This window comes from Elephas maximus, chromosome 1 (genome assembly GCF_024166365.1).
Source record: "Elephas maximus indicus isolate mEleMax1 chromosome 1, mEleMax1 primary haplotype, whole genome shotgun sequence".
NCBI lineage: Eukaryota > Metazoa > Chordata > Mammalia > Proboscidea > Elephantidae > Elephas > Elephas maximus.
Window position 1 is genome coordinate 149,346,419 of NC_064819.1, and position 24,037 is coordinate 149,370,455.

Below are 24,037 nucleotides of genomic sequence, written 5' to 3' on the forward strand. Positions count from 1 at the left end.
AGAAAATCAATAACATCAGATAACAACCCAAGACTAGAACACAGGACTGAACAACCAGATATAAACCCAGACAGAGAAGTCACAAATAAATCAAAGCTAAAACACTGAAAATATGGAAACAGAGACATCAGTATGTAAAAGATGACAACATTAGAACAAAAAAGTGGGACTAAATAATACAGTCACAGATCTTTCATATAGAAAGGAAGTCAAGGCGATATGAAGAAATAAAAGATTGGTTTAAACTTAGAAAAACAGGTAAATATTAAGCTAACTACAAAGGAAACCAAAAACCCTACACATCAAAAAAATTAAAGAAAAAAATAAAGACTCAGCAAATACAAAATCATCAACAATGAAAAGGATGAAAGAAAACATTTAAACAACTCAGCACAGAAAATTAAGTGGAACAAAAAACTGTCAACAATACACACAAAAAAATACATCAAAATGACAGCACTAAACTCATACCTATCAATAATTACACTGAATGTAAATGGACTAAATGTATCAATAAAGAGACAGAAAGTGGCAGAACAGATTAAAGAAAAACACAATCCGTGTATATGCTGCCTACAAAAGACACACTTTAGACTTAAAGACATACACAAACTAAAACAGGATGGAAAAAAAATATATCAAGCAAACAACAATCAAAAAGGAACGGGAGTGGCATTATTAATCTCTGACAAAATAGACTTTAAAATAAAATCCACCATAAAGGATAAGGAAGGACACTACATAATGATTAAAGGATCAACACTCCAGGAGGATGTAACCATAATAAACATTTATGCACCCAAAGATAGGGCTCCAAAATACATAAAACAAACTCTAACAGCATTGAAGACAGAATACACAGCTCCACAAAGGAGAATGAAGAACACCAAAGACACAAGGTAGTTATGAGCCCAAGAGACAGAAAGGGAGACTATATCAACAGAATATGAGAACTAGATGGTGCCCAGCTATACCCGATGACTGCCATGACAGGCAACACAAGAGAATCCCTGATGGAGCAGGAAAGCAGTGGGACGCAGACCTCAAATTCTCGTAAAAAGACCAGACTTAATGGTCTGACTGAGACTAGAAGGACCCCAGAAGTCATGGTCCCCAGACCTTCTGTTAGCCCAAGACTGGAACAATTCCCAAAGCCAACTCTTCAGACAGAGATTGGGCTGGACCATAAGACAGAAAATGATGCTGGTGAGGAGTGAGCTTCCTGGCTCAAGTAGACAAATGAGACTATGTGGGCAGCTCCTGTCTGGAGGGGAGATGAGAAGGCAGAGGGGGACAGAAGCTGGCTGAATGAACACAGAATACAGGTTGGAGAGGAGTGTGCTGTCTCATCAGGAGGAGAACAACCAGGAGAAGATAGCAAGGTGTATATAAATTTTTGTATGAGAGACTGACTTGATTAGTGAGCTTTCACTTAAAAAAAAAAAAAAAATTGGCACAATAAAAATATAATACTAATAAAAGAAAAGAAAAATAGCTCCACAATAATAGTAGACTTCAACACACTTTCAGTGAGGCACAGAACGTCCAGAAAGAAGATCAATAAAGACAAGGAAGATCTAAATGCCACAATCAACCAACTTGACCTCATATACAGAACACTCCACCCAACAGCAGTCAAGTATACTTTCTTTTCCAGTGCACATGGAACATTCTCTAGAATAGACCACATATTAGGTCATAAAGCAAGCCTTAACAGAATCCAAAGCATGAAAATATTACAAAGCATCTTTTCTGACGATAAAGCCATAAAAGTAGAAAGTAACAGAAAGAGCAAGGAAAAAATTCAAGCACATGGAAACTGAACACCACCTTTGCTCAAAAACTACTAGGTTATAGAAGAAATTAAAGATGGAATAAAGAAATTCACAGAATCAAATGAGACTGAAAACACATCCTACCAGAACCTTTGGGACACAGCAAAAGCAGTGCTCAGTGGTCAATTTACAGCAATAAATGCATACATCCAAAAAGAAGGAAGGGTTAAAATCAAAATATTAACCCTACAACTGGAACAAATAGAGAGCAGCAAAAGAAGCCCTCGGGCACCAGAAGAAAGCAAATAATAAAAATTAGATCAGAATGGAAAGAAATAGAAAATAGAAAAACAATTGAAAGAGTTAACAAGACCAAAAGCTGGTTCTTTGAAAAGATCAACAAAATCGATAAGCCAGTGGCCAAACGGACAAAAGAAAAACAGGAGACGAAGCAAATAACCCAAATAAGAAATGAGACCGGCAATATCACAACAGACCCAACTGAAATTAAAAGAATCGTAAGAGAATCCTATGAAAAACTATACTCTAACAAATTTGAAAACCTAGAGGAAATGGACAAATTTCTAGAAACACACTACCTACCTAAACTAACACAAACAAAGATAGAACAACTAAATAAACCTATAGCAAAAGAAGAGACTGGAAAAAAAAGGTAATTAAAAACTCTCTCCCCAAAAATGCCCTGGCCCTGATGCTTCACTGGAGAACTCTACCCAACTTTCAGAGAAGAGTTAACACCACTACTACTAATGGTATTTCAGAGCATAGAAAAAGATGGAATACTCCCAAACTTATTCTATGAAGCCAGCATAACCCTGATACCAAAACCAGGTAAAGACACAACAAAAAAAGAAAATTACAGACCAATATTCTTCATGAACATAGTTGCAAAAATCCTTAACAAAATTCTAACCAATAGGATTCAACAACATATCAAACAAATAATTCACCATGAGCACGTGGGATTCATACCAGGTATGCAGGGATGGTTCAACATTAGGAAAACAATCAATGAAATCCACCGCCCTAAATAAAAAACACAAGAACTGCATGATCCTATCAACTGATGCAGAAAAGGCATTTGGCAAAGTCCAACACCCATTAGTGGTAAAACCTCTCAGCAAAATCAGAATTCCTCAACATTACAAAGGGCATTTTTACAAAGCCAACAGCCAACATCATCCTAAATGGAGAGAATATGAAAGAATTTCCCTTGAGAACGGCAACCAGACAGGGATGCCCTTTATCACCACTCTTATTCAACATTGTGCTGGAGGTCCTAGTCAGGGCAATTAGGCTAGATAAAGAAATAAAAGGTATCCAAATTGGTAAGGAAGAAGTAAAAGTATTTCTATTTGCAGATGATATGATCTTAAACACAGAAAGCCCTAAAGAATCCACATGAAAACTACTAGAACTAATAGGAAATTTCAGCAAACTATCAGGATACAAGATAAACATAAAAAAATCAGTTGGATTCCTCTACACCAACAAAGAGAACTTCAAAGAGGAAATCACCAAATCAATACCATTCACAGTAGCCCCCAAGAAGACAAAATACTTAGGAATCAATCTCACCAGAGAGGTAAAAGACCTACACAAAGAAAACTACAAGGCACTACTGCAAGAAACCAAAAGACACCTACCTACATAAGTGGAAAAACATACCTAGCTCATGGATCAGAAGACTTAACATTGTGAAAACGTCAATTCTACCCAAAGCAGTCTACAGATACAATGCAATCCTGATCCAAATTCCAATGGCATTTTTTAGCCAAATGGAGAAACAAACCACCACCTTCATATGGAAAGGGAAGAGGCCCTGGTTAAGTAAAGCATTACTGAAAAGGGAGAACAAAGTGGGAGGCCTTGTACTACCTGATTTTAGAACCTATTATACCACCAGAGGGGTCAAAACAGCCTGGTACTGGTTCAACAATACATAGACCAGTGGAACAGATTTGAGAATCCAGGCATAAATTCATCCATCTATCAGCAGCTATATTTGACAAAGGCCCAAAGTCAGTTAAGTGGAGCAAAGACAGTCTCTTTAACAAACGGTGCTGGCATAACTGGATATCCATCTGCAAAAAAGTGAAACAAGACCCATACGTCACACCAGGCACAAAAACTAACTCAAAATGTATATAAGACCTATATATAAAATATAAAATGATAAACATCATTGGAGAAAAAATAGGGACAATGTTAGGAGCCCTAATACATGGCATAAACAGAATACAAAACATTACTAACAATGCACAAACACAAGAAGAGAAACTCGATAACTAGGAGCTCCTAAAAATCAAACAATTATGCTTATTCAAAGACTTCACCAAAAGAGTAAAAAGACAATCTACAGACTGGGAAAAAAACTTTGGCATCTAATGTCTAAAACCTATAAGATATTGCAAAACCTCAACAACAAAAAGACAAATAACCCAATTAAAAAATGGGCACAGGATATGAACAGGCACTTCACCAAAGAAGACACTGAAGTGGCTAACAGATAGATGAGGAAATGCTCATGATCATTAGCCATTACCCAAAACCCAGTGCCGTCGAGTTGATTCTGACTCATAGCGACCCTATAGGCCAGAGTAGAACTGCCCCATAGAATTTCCAAGGAGCGCCTGGTGGATTCAAACTGCCGACCTGTTGGTTAGCAGCCATAGGACTTAACCACTACGCCACCAGGGTTTCCATTAGCCATTAGAGAAATGCAAACATTAGCCATTAGAGAAATGCAAATCAAAACTACAATGAGATACCATCTTACCCCAACAAGGCTAGCATTAATCCAAAAAACACAAAATAATAAATGTTGGATAGGTTATGGAACACTTATACACTGCTCGTGGGAATGTAAAACGGTACAACCCCTATGGAAATTGATTTGGCACTTCCTTAAAACGCTAGAAATAGAACTACCATATGATCCAGCAACCCCACTCCTTGGAATATATCCTAGAGAAATAAGAGCCGTCACACGAATAGATATATGCACACCCATATTCACTGCAGCACTGTTCACAAAAGCAAAAAGATGGAAACAATCTAGGTGCCCATCAACGGACAAATGGATAAACAAATTATAGTATATTCACACAATGGAATACTATACAACAATAAAGAACAACAATGAATCTGTGAAATATCTCATAACGTGGATGAATCTGGAAGGCATTATGCTGAGTGAAATTAGTCAGTCGCTAAAGGATAAATCTTGTATGAGACCACTATTACAAGAACTCAAGAAAAGGTTTAAACACAGAAGAAAACATCTACGAGGGTGGGGAGGGAGGGAAACGGGAATTCACTAATTAGACAGTAGACAAGAATTATCTTAGGTGAACAGAAAGACAACACATAATACAGGGGAAGACAGCATAACTGAACTAAAGCAAAAGCTAAGAAGTTTCCTGAATACAACCAAACACTTTGAGAGACAGAGTAGCAGGGGCGTGGATCTGGGGACCATGGTTTCAGGGGATATCTAGATTAATTGGCATAACAAAGTGTATTAAGAAAATGTTCTGCATCCCACTTTGGTGAGTGGCGTCTGGGGTCTTAAAAGCTAGCGAGCGGCCCCCTAAGAACCATCAATTGGTTCCAACCCACCTGGAGCAAAGGGGAATGAAGAACAACAAAGACACAAGGAAAATATCAGCCCAAGAGACAGAATGGGCCACCTTAACCAGAGATTCCATCAGCCTAAGATCACAAGAACTAGATGGTGCCCAGCTACCACCAATGACTGACTTGACAGGGAACAGAACAGAGAGTCCCTGACGGAGCAGGAGAAAAGTGGGGTGCAGAAGTCAAATTCAAGTAAAAGGCCAGACTTAATGGTCTGACTGAGGCTGGAGGGACCCCAGAAGACACGGCCCCCAGACTCTCTGTTAGCCCAAAAATAAAACCATTCCTGAAGCCAACAGAGGAAAGATTAGACTGGGCTATAAGACATAAAACAATACTTGTAAAGAATGTGCTTCTTAGTTCAAGTAGATACATGAGACTAAATGGGCAATTCTTGTCTGGAGGTGAGACAAGAAGGCAGACAGGGACAGGAGCTCATTGAATGGACATGAGAAATCCAGGGTGAAAAGGAGGAGCGTGCTGTCACATTATAGGGAGAGCAACCAGGGTCATATAACAATGTTTATATAAATTTTTACATAAGAAACTGACTTGAACTGTCACTTAAAGCATCATAATACAAACAAAAGTCTTATTAACAGGAGAAAAAGAAAAAAAAAAAACTTCTCCCACAGAGTGAGAGACAAGAACAGATCAAAACAGTTTACTAGACAGGGAAGGGTTTTAAATACAGTTAAGACTCTATGGCTGAGTCAATGAAAATGTTTACGTAGGGATGTAACATATAAGAATTGTGATATTGTGAAATTAACATAGAGCAGTATTATAAGATGGGCTCGAATAGGGCAAAACTATTGAAATCATTAAGGAGAGAAGAGGAAGAGATGCGAGAGATATCTCAGAGGAAGTAATGAGGGAAAGATACTATCATTCAAAAAAGACGAGACAGTCATCAATAAGATCTCTATAAGTTAACTGACTGTATTTTAATTTTCATAGACTCTTGAGTTTTCACAATCACTTGCATGATTAATACGTGACCAAAAGAGATTACAGTTTAAGAATACTTTCACAGCATTTGCAAATGTATCAGTTAAAATATCAGTACTCACACTTAGATATTTTAGGTAAAATATCCAGTACATAAAACAAAATTATTCAATCTGTAGTAGAAAACTATATTACCTTTTTGTCTGGCTTTAACAATCAATTCTATATGCTTCATTGCTGCTTTTAATAGTTTCTTGGTTATAATAGATGGAATATCCACCTAGAAAAATTCAACATTAAAATAAACTTTTAAAATAATTCTCACTAAGATACAATGACAGGAACGACACTATATTTAAGACACTGGCACATATGATCTTAAAAATGAGAGGTATTACTGAGAATCTTTCAAAATATAATTTAAAAACAGTTTACGTTATTGGGTGATACTAATTTAACATTAGTTTTTCCACCACAGTAATATAAATTCCTCTTAATATACATACCCTAAATACTAAATTCTTTCCACAAAATACTATTTATTCTTGACTTCATGTGTTCTTTGTTTTAAATGCATTCCAAGTAAAAATCTCCTAGAGGCTTTAAATTTGTGTTTACTAAGAAGTCACCTGAAAATTAACTTTTTATTCAGCTTACAAGACAAATCCTGACTTTAAGATATATGGAAGCATCCTATCATAAGATAAAATTAAGTTTTATCATTCCCCTCATATAGCTTTCAACTTAATGACTGGAAGCTATAACTATGGTGGGTTAGCGAGGGCTGAAGGCTTATATGTACACACATGAGAGGCAAAAAAAACTGAATACAAATTGCAAATAAATCACCAAAAAGCATGTTTATTGGATTTCAAAACACTTATTTATCACCATAAAATTTACCATGTTATATTTTCCCTTTATCAAACATATAATAAAATTCTATCACAATAGTGTTAACTTCAATGTGAGTTTCTCAATTCTTTTTAAATTCCATATTAAGGAAGAATACAAAGTCACAGGGTGATAAATAAAGTCATAGAGTGATGGGTCATAAACCTCCAATTTTTAGTGATTTACTGGTAAAATCCAGAGAGTTTACAAATATCTTTTGGTTGCCTACGATCAAATATGTTCAATAAGAGGGTATATTTCTACTACTATTACGCTTCTTTGCAAAATAACATTCTTCATTTATCCTTGGATACTTGCTACTCATGATTACAAATTACTCTCGTGTTTGTCAAATAAACAATATGTCTCAATTTTCAAATATTTTATAAAATCTTGTCTTCCAAGAATACTTATTAGGATTTCATTCATAAGTTCCATTTTAGGGACTTCAAGTCAGAAAACAGTAAAGCAATGAGTTTGTCACTGAATTCTGACAAAAAAAAACAACCACTGTGGACATTAAACAAATCTTTGTTTTCATTATTCCCAAACACTATTTATGTTATTCAGGCAATGGTATCAACGACAGAACAATGTACTAGGACTAGGACAACCCAGGCCTGATCCTTTTTGCTCACTAACTAACCGACACTTTGACAAAGTTACTGACTTTCTATAAAATGGGCATAATAATGATCCACCTATCTCCCTGGACAGTAATGCAGATAAAATGAGAAAAAAAAGATAACAGCCCAAAGAATGGAAGAAAATATTTGCAACTCATATACTCTTAAGACTCAGTGATAAAAAGACAAATAACCCAATTAAAAATGGGCAAAGGATCTTAATAGACATTTCTCCAAACAAGACAACAAGACATACAAATGGCCAATGTTGTTGTTTTTAGGCACCACTGAGTCACTTCCGACTCATAGTGACCCTATGTACAACAGAACAAAACTCTACCTGGTCCTGCATCATCCTCACAATCGTTGCTATGTTTGAGCCCATTGTGGCAGCAATAATTGCCAATAAACATATGAAAATATGCTCAATATAATTAGTCATTAGGAAAACGCAAATCAAAACCACAAGAGATATCGTTTTACACCCACTAGAATGGCTTTGATCAAAAAGACAAATAATAATAAGTGTGGAGAAATCAGAACCCTCATACACTACTGGTGAAAATGTGAAATGATATATTCACTTTGGAAAAGAATCTGGCAATTCCTGGAAAAGTTAAACATAGAGTCACCATCTGACCTAGGAATACAACTCCTAGGAGTATACCCAAGAGAAATAAAAACATATATCCACAAAAAAAACTTGTACACAAATGCTCACAGCAGCATTATTCTTAATAGCCAAAAGACAGAAACAACCAAATGTCTATCAACTAATGAATGGACAAACAAAATGTGGTATAACCATATAGTGGAATAATTTGGTCATAAAAATGAGTGAAGTACTGATACATGTTAATACATGCTAGCATGGATAAACCTTGAAAACACTACGCTAAATGAAAAAGCCCAATCAAAAAAGACCATATATTGTATGAGTCCATTTATATGAAATGTGCAAAACAGATAAATCTACAGAGACAGAAAGTAGATTGGTGGTTGCCTAGGGCAGAGGGTAGAGAAGTTCTGGGGCTTATGGCTAAAGTGTACAGTGTTTTCTTGGGTGATGACAATTTTCTAAAGCTGATTGTGGGGATGGTTGGTTGCACAACTGTGAACATACTAAAAATCACTGAATTAAACAATTTAAATGAGTGATTTATATGGTGTTATGGATTGAATTATGTGCCCCCAAAATACATTTGAAATCGTAACCCCTGTACCTGTAAATGGAAACCCGGGTGGTGCAGCAGGGTGAAGAGTTCAGTTGCTAACCAAAAGGTCGCTGTTTGAATCCACCAGGTGCTCCTTGGAAACCCTATGGGGCAGTTTTACTCTGTCTTATAGGGTGGCTAGGAAGCAGAACCAACTTAACGGCAGTGGGTTTTGGGTACCTGTAAATGGAAAGCCTGGTGGCGGAGTGGTTAAGAGTTCAGCTGCTAACCAAAAGGTCAGCAGTTAAAATCACCAGGCGGTCCTTCAAAACCCTGCAAGACAGTTCTACTCTGTCCTATAGGTTCACTATGAGTTGGAATCAACTCAACAGCAACGAGTTTGGTTTTTTTTTTTTTTTTTTTGGTACCAGTAAATATGACCCTGTTTGGAAAGAGAGGTTTTCTCTTTTTATTTTAATGAGGTCATACCAGAGTAGGGTGGATTCTAAACCTAATCACTTCTGAGCTACAAATATAACAGAATAGGCACAGAGACATACACACTGGGGGAAGACAGATGCCAAGGAACTCCTGGGTCTACTAACAAAGAAAAACCTCCCCTTAGAGCCACACCCTCAACTCAGACTTTTAGCCTCCTGAACTGTGAGAAAATAAATTCCTGTTCTTTAAAGTCACCCACTTTGGTATTTCTGTTATAGCAGCACAAGGTAATTAAGAGATACGGTAGGTGAATTATATCTCCATAAAGCTGTTACAAAATTTAAAAAAAAAGAATATATAGCATACTGCAAGTATGAGGTGCTATGATTTTACAATCCACTTGGCTATCTCAAAGCCTAACGCATAGTAGAGTCAGTCTATCAACTAATGCATAGAGAGTGAATATCACTATAATGAGGCAGGTTTTTGATCAATTAATTTTATTTGACTTATTCCAAGTTGTAACTTAAATGGCTCATTATCAAGCAATTCACATCTCTTAATAAATTTTTATTCCACCTAAAATAATATGGTATGAGACAACTGCCCCAAGGCCTTTTTCTAAACAATGTAATTAATGTTTATCAACATTTTTCTAGTCACAAAAATAAAGACGGTACTGGGTTTTTTTTAACCCAAAAAGCACAGTAAACATAAACATGTGGAAAGAACCAAAAATCTGTATCAGTCCCATCATCATCGTAAGAGTTAACAGTAAATAAGGATATATACATCCTTCACTACATATTAAAAGTTTTAATATGTAAACTCTGTTTTCAATGTTGAAAATATCACATATATTATTTTCCTGTCTCTTCCACTTAACTATTTACGATAAATATTTCCTACATAAATATTATTCTACAAGATGATTTTTCACGGCTGTGTAGAATTCTATAGTTAGGGTGTATTATAATTTACTCAAATACCCTATCACTGGACATCAGTTTTTCTTTTCAGTTTCCCTTATTATAAATTATATTGCAATGAATCATTAAACACACTTTTTTTTTCACTCATCTTTGATTACTTTAACACATATTACAAAAAAAAAAAAAGGAATTAAATTTGAGGGCATATACATTTTTAAGTCTTTTAGTAAATATTACCAAACTGTTCTCCAGAAAAGATATTCCAGTTTAGATTTGCATTTGCTTTGCTTTGCCTATATGCACTCACCATACCACATATTATCATTCTGCTAAATCTCTGCCAATCTGATAGGCAACAGAATGGTATCTCATAACGATTTATATTTATTTGATTTGAAGCAACATATGTTTAAGTGCTCCCTGGCTTTTATATTTTTCTTTTGTGAATTGTTTATTCATATTTTTTGTGTATCTTTTCTACAGTGATTGATTTTATTCTTTGCTTCTCGAACAGGCAGAGAAACATTTAACAAGATTAATCTTTATTTCATTTACTAATGGCAGAGATAAACCAATTCATTATAAATATGTTTAATCCTATTGAAGTGAGAAGGCAGTAGATATGTGTGTGTCAACAGCCAACACACTACAAGCACATATAGGCAAAGACCCAAACATAAACAAACGATGGCTCAGAAAATAACAAAAAAATAAAACAGTAGATGATAATCATTGCCGTTTATTCAGCAACTTCATCTAGCTGGAACATGACTTTTTTTTTCCTATAGTTACCTTTTTATTTCTAATTTAGACAAACCAAGATATTCAAGCATTAAATTAAAGAAAAAAACACTGGGCCACTTTTGATCTATTCATTTTTTAAGCTAAGAAAAAAAAAGGGGAGAAAAAAACAAATATGCGTGGTATAGGAGGAAGTAAAAACGAGAGTTTAATATCTTTTTACTAAGGATGAAATGACAAATTCCGAAATTTCTCCTTATAAATAAATACCTTGTGAATTCTTCGTATTAAGACAGATGCAAAAAACCGTAACGTAATTCTCAGCTCATCAACAAAGGATTCATCATCTGTTACATCCCTTCAATTGAGGAGAAAAACAAACATTTATAAGTTCAAGGGCATATGCAGCTTCACCTTCTGGAAACCAGGGAAGTCTAGAACTTCCTCTTTTTTCCATTTACTTATGTTGTTTTTCTTTTTATACAGATAAAGCATTTCACTGAAGAATAAAAGACAGAAATGTATAAAAAGAAAAAAATGTATACAGAAACGTATAAAAGAAAAAGCTCTCAAATTTTAGTATCAAGACATAATCAGTATTGACTAAATTTTAGTATATATTTCCTTCCAGACATACATATGTACACAATCACATTTTTAAAATACTAAGATCATTTTTGAAGCATCATCAAAGAAATAAAACAAAGAATAATTTTGGAGAAGCAATAGCATTAAATTATTACAAAATTTTAAATCAGTTTTAAATATTTATAAATTAATAATGTAAACTAATTCTAAAAATAAAAAATAAATATGTGTGTGTTCCATTTTAAAAAAAATGAACAGAAACTCAAATATTTTTAAACAGAAATTTTAACAATCCTCTTCTGAGGAGCTACATTTCATTTTCCTGACATCTTGAGGACCCTAGAAGAAATAGGGCACTTCTCTAACCAAGGACAAGAATGAAATGTATGTATAATGGTGATATTCTGAACTTAAAGATGGCACTAATAGTTAAGTCCCTTGGCAGAACAAGATAATTGTATCAGCAATGTTTCCCACTATTAACCCCAGGGAAGGGAATATCAACAGTTAGATTAAAGAGAAGATATATACTTTGACATCTAGAAATAGAGCCAGATTTATTGTTTGAAGACTCATAATGTGCCGGGGGGAGGAAGATACTCTTTACAAAATGCCTCACCATCAACTTTAGTTAAATGGCAAATACCCCATTATTTAAGACAGAATCCAATGTAAAAAATTAATCTACATGTCTTTTCAAGAAAATATGGGATATAAACTACAGATTAAATATGTTTTCACATACCCTAGGTAAACTCAACTGGTAGCATTTATTTATTTTTTTTTAATTAGAAAATTCAAGATACATTGCATCAATATAAAACTAGGACGTCATGAAATATATATAAAAGTCATATAGTATAACTGGAAACCCTGATGGCGTAGTGGTTAAGTGCTACAGCTGCTAACCAAAAGGCCAGCAGTTCGAATCCGCCAGGCGCTCCGTGGAAACTCTATGGGCAGTTCTACCCTGTCCTATAGGGTCGCTATGAGTCAGAATTAACTCGATGGCAACGGGTTTGGTTTTTTTAATAGGTGTAAGTGCTCAAATATATAAATAAGTACACATGATGCTTAAATCAGGAAACATTTATTCATTAAACGATATATGATGATGATATTAGAGGGATATATTTCCTATATCCTACAAGCCACAGGGTACCTAGTACATATATAACAGATGCCTAAAACTAAGTTACTTTAGAAAAAAATATTTTACAGAAAAACTATTTCATTTAATGAAGCATCTAAACAGATTTTTCCCCCCCAAAGGTACAATTATTTCAAATGTGAAAAATGTACACAAAATGATTGAATCACTATACCTCGGAATGACGGAAAATTTTACAAGTTATTTTTCTTTTAAAAGGCAACTCTTGATGTAGATTTTTTTCCTCTTTCCTATCATTTACCTACTCGTTTATTGCCTGCATCAGTGGTTCTCAACCAGGGGTGATTTTGCCCCCCAGGGAACATTTGACAATGTCTGAGGACTTTCTTGGTGGTCACAACTGGGGGTGGCAGGTGCTAGTACCTAGCTAGTGGAAAGAGGCCAGGGATGCTGCTAAATATCCTATATCGCATAGTACAGCCCCTACAACAGAGAATTATTTGCCCCAAAATGTCAATAGTGCCAAGTATTAAAAAACACGGCCCTACATGAAAAAGACATCATTAGCGTGCACAAATGTTGATTGTATTAGCTATCCCAAAGAAAAAAAGGTCTTATAGGAAAAACATACCTGTACCACGGATAAACAAAGTTTTCCAACACTAATTCAAGAACCTGTATAAAAAAATATTTTTAAAGAAAAATCAAGTTAATGACCTATTTCTGGAAAAATGAATTATACTGCTTAGTAATATACTACCGAGAACCAATTTTATTATCTCAAATACTGACATCTAATGTCATAATTTTACATGACAAAACATGTATGTCAAACTTAGGGGATGCTGTGAGGATCAAAGAGAACATATGAGAAACCCACTGAAAATCATAAAACTCAATGAAAAGGAAAAATTACTATTAGAGTAGTAAACACACATATTTCCAAATATGTCCATAATCTAACAAAAAAATTATTTCTGAGTTTGAAGCTTCACTGAACCAAAAAAGTTCCATGGAAAAAAGGAAATAACAGGCTGATCTTCGGCATTCTTAGCTCTGTGAGTGTTGCCAGAATACAATACATTAAAAAAAAAAAAGTTGCCCTCGTAAGGATACTAAAGGGCAAAGTAGAACTGCCCCATAGGGTTTCCAAGGCTATAATCTTTATTAAAGCAGACTGCCACATCTTTCTCCTGCAGAGCAGCTGGTGGGTTCAAACCACAGACCTTTTGATTAGCTGCCAAGCTTTTAACCACTGTGCCACCAGGACTCCTAACATTTATATAAGGGTTCAAAATTAGGCGTCAGTGGGGATTGTAACCGATGTCACAAAATAATTTGTGTATAAATTGTTGAATGAGAAACTAATTTGCTCTGTAAACTTTCCAAGAAAAACTACTGAAATTATCTTTCAATTTAACAAAGCACCTAAATATAGATTTCCCCTCGCCCCAGGTACAATTATTTCAAATGTGAAAAATGTATACAAAATGACTGAATCACTAAACTTAAGAATGATGAAAAATTTCACAAGTTACTTTCTTTCCAAAAGGCAACTGGGTGTAGCTTTTCTTCCTCTTTGTTATCACTTAACTATTTGTTTATTGCCTACATCAGTGGTTCTTAACCAGGGGTGATTAAATGAAAAAACAGACAGCTATCACTTACACAATTAAAAATTGCACAAATTTTGTAACTGTAAAGCATAATTAAAAAGAAAAAAACTATATGAGACCAAAAGGTCAACAACTACTTAAAGGCAAAAATGAGAAACTAGAGTACTAGAAACAAAACAACCAGAACGCAACTAAAGAGAATGTTGTCACTTGTGGAAAATGTTAACTAATGTCACCCAACAATTTGTGTAGAAATTATCAAATGGGAACCTAACTTGATGTGTAAAGTTTCACTGAAAACATGATAATTAAAAAAAAAAAAAAATTAGGTGTCAGCGATTATTTTTAGAGGGGTTTTAGTGCCTGGAAGGGAGGATGTGGGGACTTCTGGGGTGCTGACAACATTTTGTTTATTGATCTGAGTACCAGCTTACACGATGCATTCATTTTGTGAAAATTTTAGCTGTACAGTTAAAATTGGTATATAAGTGACACCTAGAAAAAGTTATAGAACAAACCAAGCTGAGAGTTAAACCTTCCATTTCTTGGGTCTGGGTATAGCAGTATATTTTAATTTTTAAAAGAATCTGCAGCAACTGGCAATAAAGTAAGAAAGCTGGAGGAATGAAACAATGTGTCTAATCTGTATGCCTACCAAATCACACCTTAAACCTACTCTGATGGCAATAAAAGGTTGTGGATTCTCTAAAGTAATATTAAAAAAAAAAAAAAATATTAAGGCAATAAGAATTTGGGTTTTTACTACAAAATCTAAGCATTAACTATATTAGCTGAGAAAATATGATATTAACATATAAACCGGGATAATAATGAATAGGGTACAGAGAAGAGACTTGTAAAAGTTAACCTAAAACATTTGCTCCTCCTTTATTCCTCACAAGGCACCCTGGTGCTACAGTGGTTAAGGGCTTGGCTGCTAACAGAAAGGTAGGTGGTATGAACCCACCAGCCGCTCAGTGGGAGAAAGAAATGGCAATCAGCATAAAGGTTAAACCAAAAACCAAACCCATTGCCAACGAGTCCATTTCAACTCATAGCAACCTCAAATCCTACTTCTTTTACCTAAGTAACTCTCTTCTACAGCCCTACTGTTTAGGTCCTCATCTTCTCACCCCTAGATTGCAGCAACAGCCCCTTAACTAGTCTCCCTGCTTCCACCCTCATTGTCCTCCATCCTCCATAGAGGGGCCAAAGTCATATAATTACATATATTTGACCGTATCACACCCTGGCATGAAACCCTCAATATATCAAACTACAATATATTAAAGTAATAAATGTGGAGCTGCTTTTATTTTGAAAGGGTGGAAGAAAACCATGCCAGCAGCTGTGACCACTTACTTCCTCTTCACCCTCTCTAGCAGTCCATGGGTCACATCTGAAAACTCCAGATACACAATCTGAAAATCACTGGCTTCCCATGATCAATTATTATAAACTCCTTTAATCATAGCCCACCATCTTATGATTATCTGATTTCTAAAGGGCCATATCAAATACTGGTTAAGCACTAAGTCAGACCTGGGTTGTAGATTGAGTTCTGTTACCAACCAGCTATGAAACTTGAGAAAATTATTAAAATTCTCTAAACCCCAGTTTACCTTTGGCAAAAGCACCAATAATAGCACTTACTTCCTATGTTGTATAAAGATTACACGAAATAATGCAAGTAAAATGTTTGGCGTAGTGCCTAATATTATACTTTAAGTGATCAATAAATATTAGCTACTAGAATATTACTGTTTCCCATTGCCCACATCCTCCCTCACATTTTACAAAACCCCAGTTAACTGAACAGACCACCTTGCTTCAAGCCTCTGGCTCTTTTCAAAAGCTATTCCCAATCGCTGAAATGCCCTCCCCACTATCAGCCTGGCAAACTTCTAGTCATCCTTCCTGGTTGCTGCTCTCAAAAGTTACGTACTTTCTTCTCTGTACTAATTCTATACCTTATCCCTTTCTTTTATTATTATATTATGTTGTAATTACCTGTTTATATGTCTACCACCCTTCCTAGGCTAAAGGTCCTAGAAGATAAGGGCCCTATCGATTTCTCTTTTCATCCCTAGGGCCTAACCCAGTGACGATCTACAGCAAGATCTCAAAATGTGTTTTTAAATGTGGAATTAACATTTATTGAGCACCAGTATGCGTCAGGCACTGGGCCAAGAGCTGTACATAAGTTCTTTCATTTTCTGAAGAAATAAATGAAATGTCAAAAGAAACAAGTAATACTCATTAGAGGCCTCAAATCAGCACTCTCCAACAGAAATATAATGTGAACCACATATGTAATTTTAAAATTTCTAGTAGCTACATTAAAAAAAAAGTAAAATGATGAAACAGGTGAAATTAATTTATTTAATGTGATCCATCTAAAATATCATCATTTCAACATGTAATCAATATAAAAAATATTAATATCTTATATTCCTTTTTTTCTTACTAAGTCTTCAAAATATGGCATATATTTTACATTTACAGCACACCTCAATTTCAACTAACCATATTTCAAGTGTTTATTAATAGCCATATGTGGCTAGTGGCTACCATATTGAAGAAACAGCACAGCCTTAAATAAGGAAATCTTAAAGATGAAAAAGGCCTTAGAGAAGCAATGTAAAAGAAAAATGCTAAGCGCTTGAATGGCGTTTTGTTTATCCTTCTTAACCAAAGAAGAATACAAACCAGGAAAAAAGTATAATTAGGCAGGATTCAGATGCCTAATTCTACACTTCAACTAATTAGCATTCAATTTAATTCAGTACACATCTACCAGCTACCGACAATGTATCTGGCCCACGTTTGGTGCTGGAAACTAATGAGATCATAGTCCCTGCCTTCAAGGACTTGACTGTTTTCCCAGGTTGATGGAGAAGACAATTTGCTAAAACAAATAACTAAAACATATGATGTGTTACCAAAATATATGTATACAATATGACTGGAATAAAGGGAACATGCTTTCAATTCCTATATTACACAGAAATTGTAAAAATAATCCCATTCCCTGCCCTACCCTTTAGCTAGGGTCATATAATTCAGCAAGAATTATACATTTGCTCTTTGTAGTCAGGTCTCCTTTTGGAATAACAAAATGGTTATTTCTACTGCCTTATAAAAATGACTGTTTTTATAGGAAGTAAGCAATAGCCAGGTAAAACAGTGCTTTACTTAGCTAAAATATCCATTTAAACATGCGATCTAAAAACATTTTTAGCTTACCACTTAAGTTGCTTCTTCAATTAGGTGGCATATGTTAAGATGTCTCATGATTAAATAATTTGATACAAACAACTTAAAAAAGTTTCCATAATTATCTAACATTTTCTGTTTGGGTATGTTTGGCAATATTAATTAAATCAGTTACCTCTGAGAGAGACGCATCAACCTTGGAAGAAATTTTCAGGTCTAGCCATGGCTGGTAGTTTTCAAGTAGCAAGGAAGGCCTAAAGAAAATCATAAAATTAAGTCACTTGAAATCTAAAATGTAATTAGAAGGGCCAACAAATTAAAAATGTTTAACTTACCTATGTCGTTTACATTTAACTTTACCACAAACAGCACAGCTATGACCTTGAGGAAATAATTCTTGAAGTCCTAACTGCTAAAAAAGGAAAAATGACAAAAATAAATTGTCTTTTCAAATAAATATGGTTTTTACTAAAGAGAACCAACTTTTCAAAGTTTTTTTTAATCAACGTATAAATTCAGAGGTCATGATTTTTTTGTTTGGTTGGTTTGTTTTACTGTTTGCTTTGACACTGAAACCACTCTTTATAACAAGCAATACTTGTTAAACTAAACTGCCAACTAACAGGAAAAATGCCTGGAGAAATATTTTACAGCATCTAAGTCAAATTTCTTAATTTAAAATTAAAGTCCATTTTTATAATTGCTTATAAGGAAAAAAAAATTAATCTATATTTGAAAGTGGTACTCTACTATAAACAACATAAGGAAAAACTATTTTCTATTTTTCCAAAAGCTTGAATTTAATATGGGAGAAGATATGTGATCATTAGCAAAGTTTCTGACCAAATGTGGTTTCCTCTGAGTAGGAACACCAACAAACCTGAAACAAGGGACTGCATCAACTTGAAGAATTATCAAGTAAGACTTCAAGATGTCCAACTAAATCCTAATCTACTGACAAGGGACCTTTGCCTTACAGAGAAAGATTCAATATACTGACCACCTCTACCGAATTTCAGAAATACAAATTATTTTATTTAAACAAACAACCTGATTATTTCAGTAGCTAATGACTCTATTTTACAGTACACATAAACATTGCTTAAATACCTGTGGCTGTGCCTCAGAATCACCTGGAAAAGCTTTTAACAAGTACTGATTACAAGGCCCTAACCCAAAACTGGAGCCCTGGTGACAAAGTGGTTAAAACACTTAGCTACTAACCAAAAGGTTGGTGGTTGAAACCCATCAGCTGCTCTGTAAGAGAAAGATGTGGCAGTCTGCTTCCATAAAGATTTACAACCTCAGAAACCATATGGGACAGTTGTACTCTGTCCTGCAGGGTCGCTATGAGTCAGAATTGACTTGACAGCGGGGCTTTTGGAACTCAAAACTATTCAATCTAAATTTGGTGGTGGGGTCCAGGAACATGTATTTTTTAAAAATCCCCGAGGTGATTCTACCGTACAATCAGCTTTGGAACCCTCTGTTTTAATTTACTGCTCTTAGAATTAATATGTAGCTAGAAGATACTAAAATTGCAGATCCCAACTCTTTAAGAATTTTCTGTTTTCTTTTTTTGGTTCTTCCTAGGAGAACTGCATACCTTAAAAAGATACATACATGAAATTTCACTGTGAAAATTTTCTGATAGACTTCATGTCTTCCATTATTAAGTAATAGTATATGGATTTTAAGAAGTCACTGCTTTAACACACTTTCAATAATAAATATTAAACAGCATAGAGTCATACATACAGGTTATTTTAAAAACGAGAACACAAATTTTACCTTGGGTTTGTATTTTATTGTAAAGAATATATTTGGTAAGAGAGAATCAGGTCCCAATGAGCAGTAGAATGTGACGACTCCAGCAACAAATGACCAGAAGATCATTAAAACATGAAGATACCTTAAAATAAATAAAAATAATTATTAGAACCAATGAAAATGAATAATACTAAATTATTCCTTCCTTGATTTAACAAATATTTATTAAGAACCTACTAGATCAGATTGAAATAATTTTTCAAATTGCAATTAATCTTCTGCAATATATTTATTAAATATAAGAATCATGAAATATATGCTATTAAATTACATTTCATTTACAGTATAAGGAAAAGTATCAATTCTCAATATTTCATAATTTGGTAGCTATGTATGTTGTTATATCTAACTATAGTGCTATGTCTACATTTTTTTAGAACACCTTCTAATGATATTGCAGTATTCACACCCCACAAAAATTCTGATTAGTATTCATTAAACCAAAAAAAAATTTACTGAGTACCTATTAACGTGCTAGAAGGAGTCCTGGTGGCACGGTAGTTTAAGCGTTCGGCTGCTAATGAAAAGGTCAGTGGTTTGAACCCACCAGCCACTCTGTAGGAGAAAGATGTGGCAGTCTGCTTCAGTAAAGATTTACAGTCTTGGAAACCCTATGGGGCAGTTCTACTCTGTCCCACATGGCCATTATAAGTCAGAATTGACTCGACAGCAGTGGATGGGTCATTATGTGCTAGACAGTGCTAAGATCTGAAGATACAGTAGGAATAGCACTGTCATATTCTCTACCCTCATAAAAAACAGTCTAGTAGCAGGAAAGTAAATGAGCACAATACAGTGTGATCCTATGTCCTGTATTATGACAGAGAAAGTATGCATGATATGGTAACACCTCAGGTAAAGCACTTAGCCCAAATTTTGAAAAAACAGAAAAGCTTTTTTACAGAGAACAGAATAGCTATGGAAAAACCTGCAGAGTAAATAGGAGTAAACTAGCTGAAGAGGGCAGGGTACAGGAATGGGGGTGGGAGGTGTAGAAAAGGCAAAGGAATTCCAACTTGAGACAATCACTTGGGCTAAGATCTAAGCATAGTTCCAAGGAAGAAGTGGTCTTGAGAAGAAGCTTAAAAAGGAAGCAAAAACAGATGATTCAGTGCCATATAATAACAAGTCACGTTAAGGAGTCCCAAATACAGGCAGTCCTCACATTGCATAGTTCTAATACGCACTAATTACAGTTACCATAATTTTGTTAAATCATACCAGTCCTCCAACAACATGGTTCAAATTTCATCCTGTTGGTGATCAGTCACTGTATATCTGTTATTCAGTCCACACACAGACAGCAAAACCTGTTGTTGTGCTACCTCCTTGTCTCCCAGTGACAAGCCCACGTGACGTTTTACAAAAATGGATTATTTAAAGAGGAAACTGGGCCACGAAGATGAAAGTACAGAAAGAAACAAAAAGTGATAATGCTGTAAGTGAAATCTGAATCAAATCTAAATAAAATTATAGAAGAAATAGCTGATCTTGGGGATGACAAGATCACTGCCATCTAAGAGGCTATAGGCAGAAGTAGTTAGTGAAGGGAACTTATTGGCATAAATGAGGAAAGTGGTTGTGATGAAAAGGATGAAAATGTCCCAGAGGAGGCAACATCAGCAAAAATCTTCACGTTAAAGGAAGTCTTAAGAGATATAAAATGCTGGAAACTGATCTAAACATAGGGACATGGCAATTTGCCTACACAAAGAAAAATACTTGGTCCATATCCTGTTATAGGACCAGAAGAAGATGGCAAGCACCATCCAAATGACTGTTGATGTATTTTTTTACAAAGAAATAAAACGCTTTATCAACGTTTCTAATGTTTTAAATTACAGTGTACTAAATAAATACTAGAGCCCTGGTGGCACAGTGGTTAACGGCTATGGTGAGCTACAGCTGCTAATCAAAAGGTCAACAGTTCAAATGGGAATAAAAGTTTCCATTTCCTTACAAATTTCATCTCCCTCACCAGAGAGACTGAACTAAGAATGAGCACAAAACCCAGGCTAGGCCAGTCACAGAACTCTCATACCCTGGCCACAGCTAAATGGTTCTGGGATGGGCTGTAACTGGTTCTGGGATGGGCACCAATGACCCAAGCTGGGAGGTAGAAAGCATTTGAAACAGAATGAACTGCATGGACTAGGATCATACCAAAGTCTCAGTTCCTCTCATGGTAGTAGAAATGTGAAGCTCTAATGTTACTGGCAGCCATATGCTATGCTGTACCACCTGAAATAAGGATATGAGAGAAGAAACTGAGGCCAGTGAGCAAAGAGAAGGAGACAAAGAGAAGAGAAGAACATATTGGTGATATTCCAGATCCTGGTTCCACATGTCCCTGAGGCCCCGATACACTCCAGTTCTTTGTGCACATATATACCCTTTCAATGATTCCCCTCTTTGCCAAACAGAGTATGAATTTCTGTCATCTACCATCAAGAGTCCTGAGTAATACTCTGGAGATACTCACAAATTTTAAGAAGATTTTAAGAAGTTTTGAAGTTTTAAGAAGGAAAACAATAACATTAAATTGCATAATAGGAAGACCACTCTGGCTGCGATATAGAGAATGGCCTAGACTAGAAACAGGCAGGCAAATTAGAAAGCTGTTGCCGTAATCTAGGAGGGTCAATGATGGCCTGTACTAGGACAGGGATTGTAGACACAGAAAGAAGTTGATTGTTTTGAGAGAAATCTGGGAGGAAGAATTAAAAGGACTGAGTAGTTGATTAGACGTGAGTGGTAGCGCAAGGTAAAGAAATCAGTTTTCTTTTTGACAAGTATCTTAAGGCATGTTAAGCAGCTAAATATTGGATAGTCTAAATATCTACAAAGAATGTGAGTTAAGGATACAGATTTCGGAGTCATAGGATAAAGATCATTGAAGTCGTGGGATTAAATGGCCTGGCCCAAAGAGAAACTGCTGAATGAAAGAAGAAGAAAGTGTAAGACATTTAAAAAATTAGCAGAGAAAGAGAAATCTGCCAAAAGAATCTGGTAATTAGGAGAGTTAAGAAGAATAACAAGGGTCAAGTCATAAAATCTTCAAGCATTTCAATAGGGATGAAGTGGTCAACATGATCAAATACTTGTAAAATAAAGTAAAAAGCAGATTGAGAAGTGTCCATTAGTTTCAGCAATAAAAGAGGCATTGATAAACTAAGCAAAAGCAATTTTAGTAGAATGGCTAAGGACTGCAACAGATTGAAAAGTGAGATGGAGGTGAGAAAGTAGAACTGGTGAATGTAGATAATTCTCTTTTAAAGGAGAGCAAAGGTAGTACCTAGAGGAAAAGTTTTTGGTAAAAACCTGACTACAGTTAAACACTGATAGAAGTGGAGATAAAAGAGAAAAAGACAAGAGACATCATTAAGTGAATAATGTCCTAAAGAAGACAGGATTAGTTGGGATTCGGAACATAAAAGCTAGAAAGAGAAATACCATATGATCCAGCAATCCCACTGCTAGGAATATATCCTAGAACAGTAAGAGTCATCACATGAATAGATATACGCATATCTATGTTCACTGCAGCATTATTCACAATAGCAAAAAGATGGAAACAACCTAAGTGCCCATCAACAGACAAATAGATAGACAAATTATGGCACATACACACAATGGAACACTACAAAACAATAAAGAACAATGATGAATCTGCAAAACATCTCACAACATGGATGAATCTGGAGAGCATTGTGATGAGTGAAATAAGTCAATCACAAAAGGACAAAAATTGTATGAGACCACTATTATAAAAACCCAAGAAAAGGTTTACACACAGAAAAAAAAAACAATCTTTGATGGTTACAAGGGAGAGGAGGGATGGGGGAAAAGCCACTAACTAGATAGTAGTCAAGTGTTAACTTTGCTGAAAAGAAAGACACCATACAATATAGGCAAACTCAGCACAACTTGACCAAGGCAAGGTCATAGAAGCTTCCTAGACACATCCAAACACCTTGAGGGACCGAGTTACTGCGGGCTGGGTACCATGGTCTTGGGTACATCTCTGTCAATTGGCATAACACAGCTCATAAACAAAATGTTCTACATCCTACTCTGGTGGATAGTGTCTGGGGTCTTAAAAGCTTACAAGTGGCCATCTAAGATACATCTATTAGTCCCATTCCATCTGGAGCAAAGGAGAATGAAGAAAACCAAAGGCACAAGGAAAATATTAGTCTAAAGGGCTAATGGACCACATGAACCACTGCCTCCACCAGCCTGAGCTCAGAAGAACTAGATGGTGCCCAGTTACCACCACCAACTGCTCTGACAGGGATCACAATAGAGGATCCTGGGCAGAGCAGGAGAAAAATGTAGGACAAAATTTAAATTCACAAAAGTCCACCTTCGAGCCAAAGATTAGACAGGCCTACAAAACAAACAATAACACACACGTGGCACATGCTTCTTTAGTTCAATCAGGTATACAAGACCAAGTGGGCAACACCGGCCAAAAAGCAAAGATGAAAAGGCAAGAAGGG

General features: G+C 35.4%; 1 protein-coding gene and 1 long non-coding RNA gene across 7 annotated transcripts in view; one reads left to right on the forward strand and one right to left on the reverse strand.

The window, feature by feature from the left end:
* SNX14 (sorting nexin 14) overlaps positions 1-24,037 on the reverse strand; it is a 127,452-nt gene that overhangs the window by 69,858 nt on the left and 33,557 nt on the right. For 4 of the 6 annotated variants that reach the window (XM_049896713.1, XM_049896704.1, XM_049896690.1 and 1 more), the window contains exons 2-7: positions 19,497-19,617; positions 18,041-18,117; positions 17,881-17,959; positions 13,505-13,548; positions 11,445-11,532; positions 6,582-6,666 (exon numbers count right to left, since the gene is read on the reverse strand). In XM_049896713.1, coding sequence (XP_049752670.1) covers positions 6,582-6,666; positions 11,445-11,532; positions 13,505-13,548; positions 17,881-17,959; positions 18,041-18,117; positions 19,497-19,617 — 494 coding nt within the window. The remainder of the gene's footprint in view (positions 1-6,581; positions 6,667-11,444; positions 11,533-13,504; positions 13,549-17,880; positions 17,960-18,040; positions 18,118-19,496; positions 19,618-24,037) is intronic. The other 2 variants (XM_049896722.1, XM_049896698.1) reach the window with 1 other exon arrangement.
* LOC126083274 (uncharacterized) overlaps positions 1-24,037 on the forward strand; it is a 53,827-nt gene that overhangs the window by 13,720 nt on the left and 16,070 nt on the right. The gene's annotated exons all lie outside the window — the stretch shown is intronic.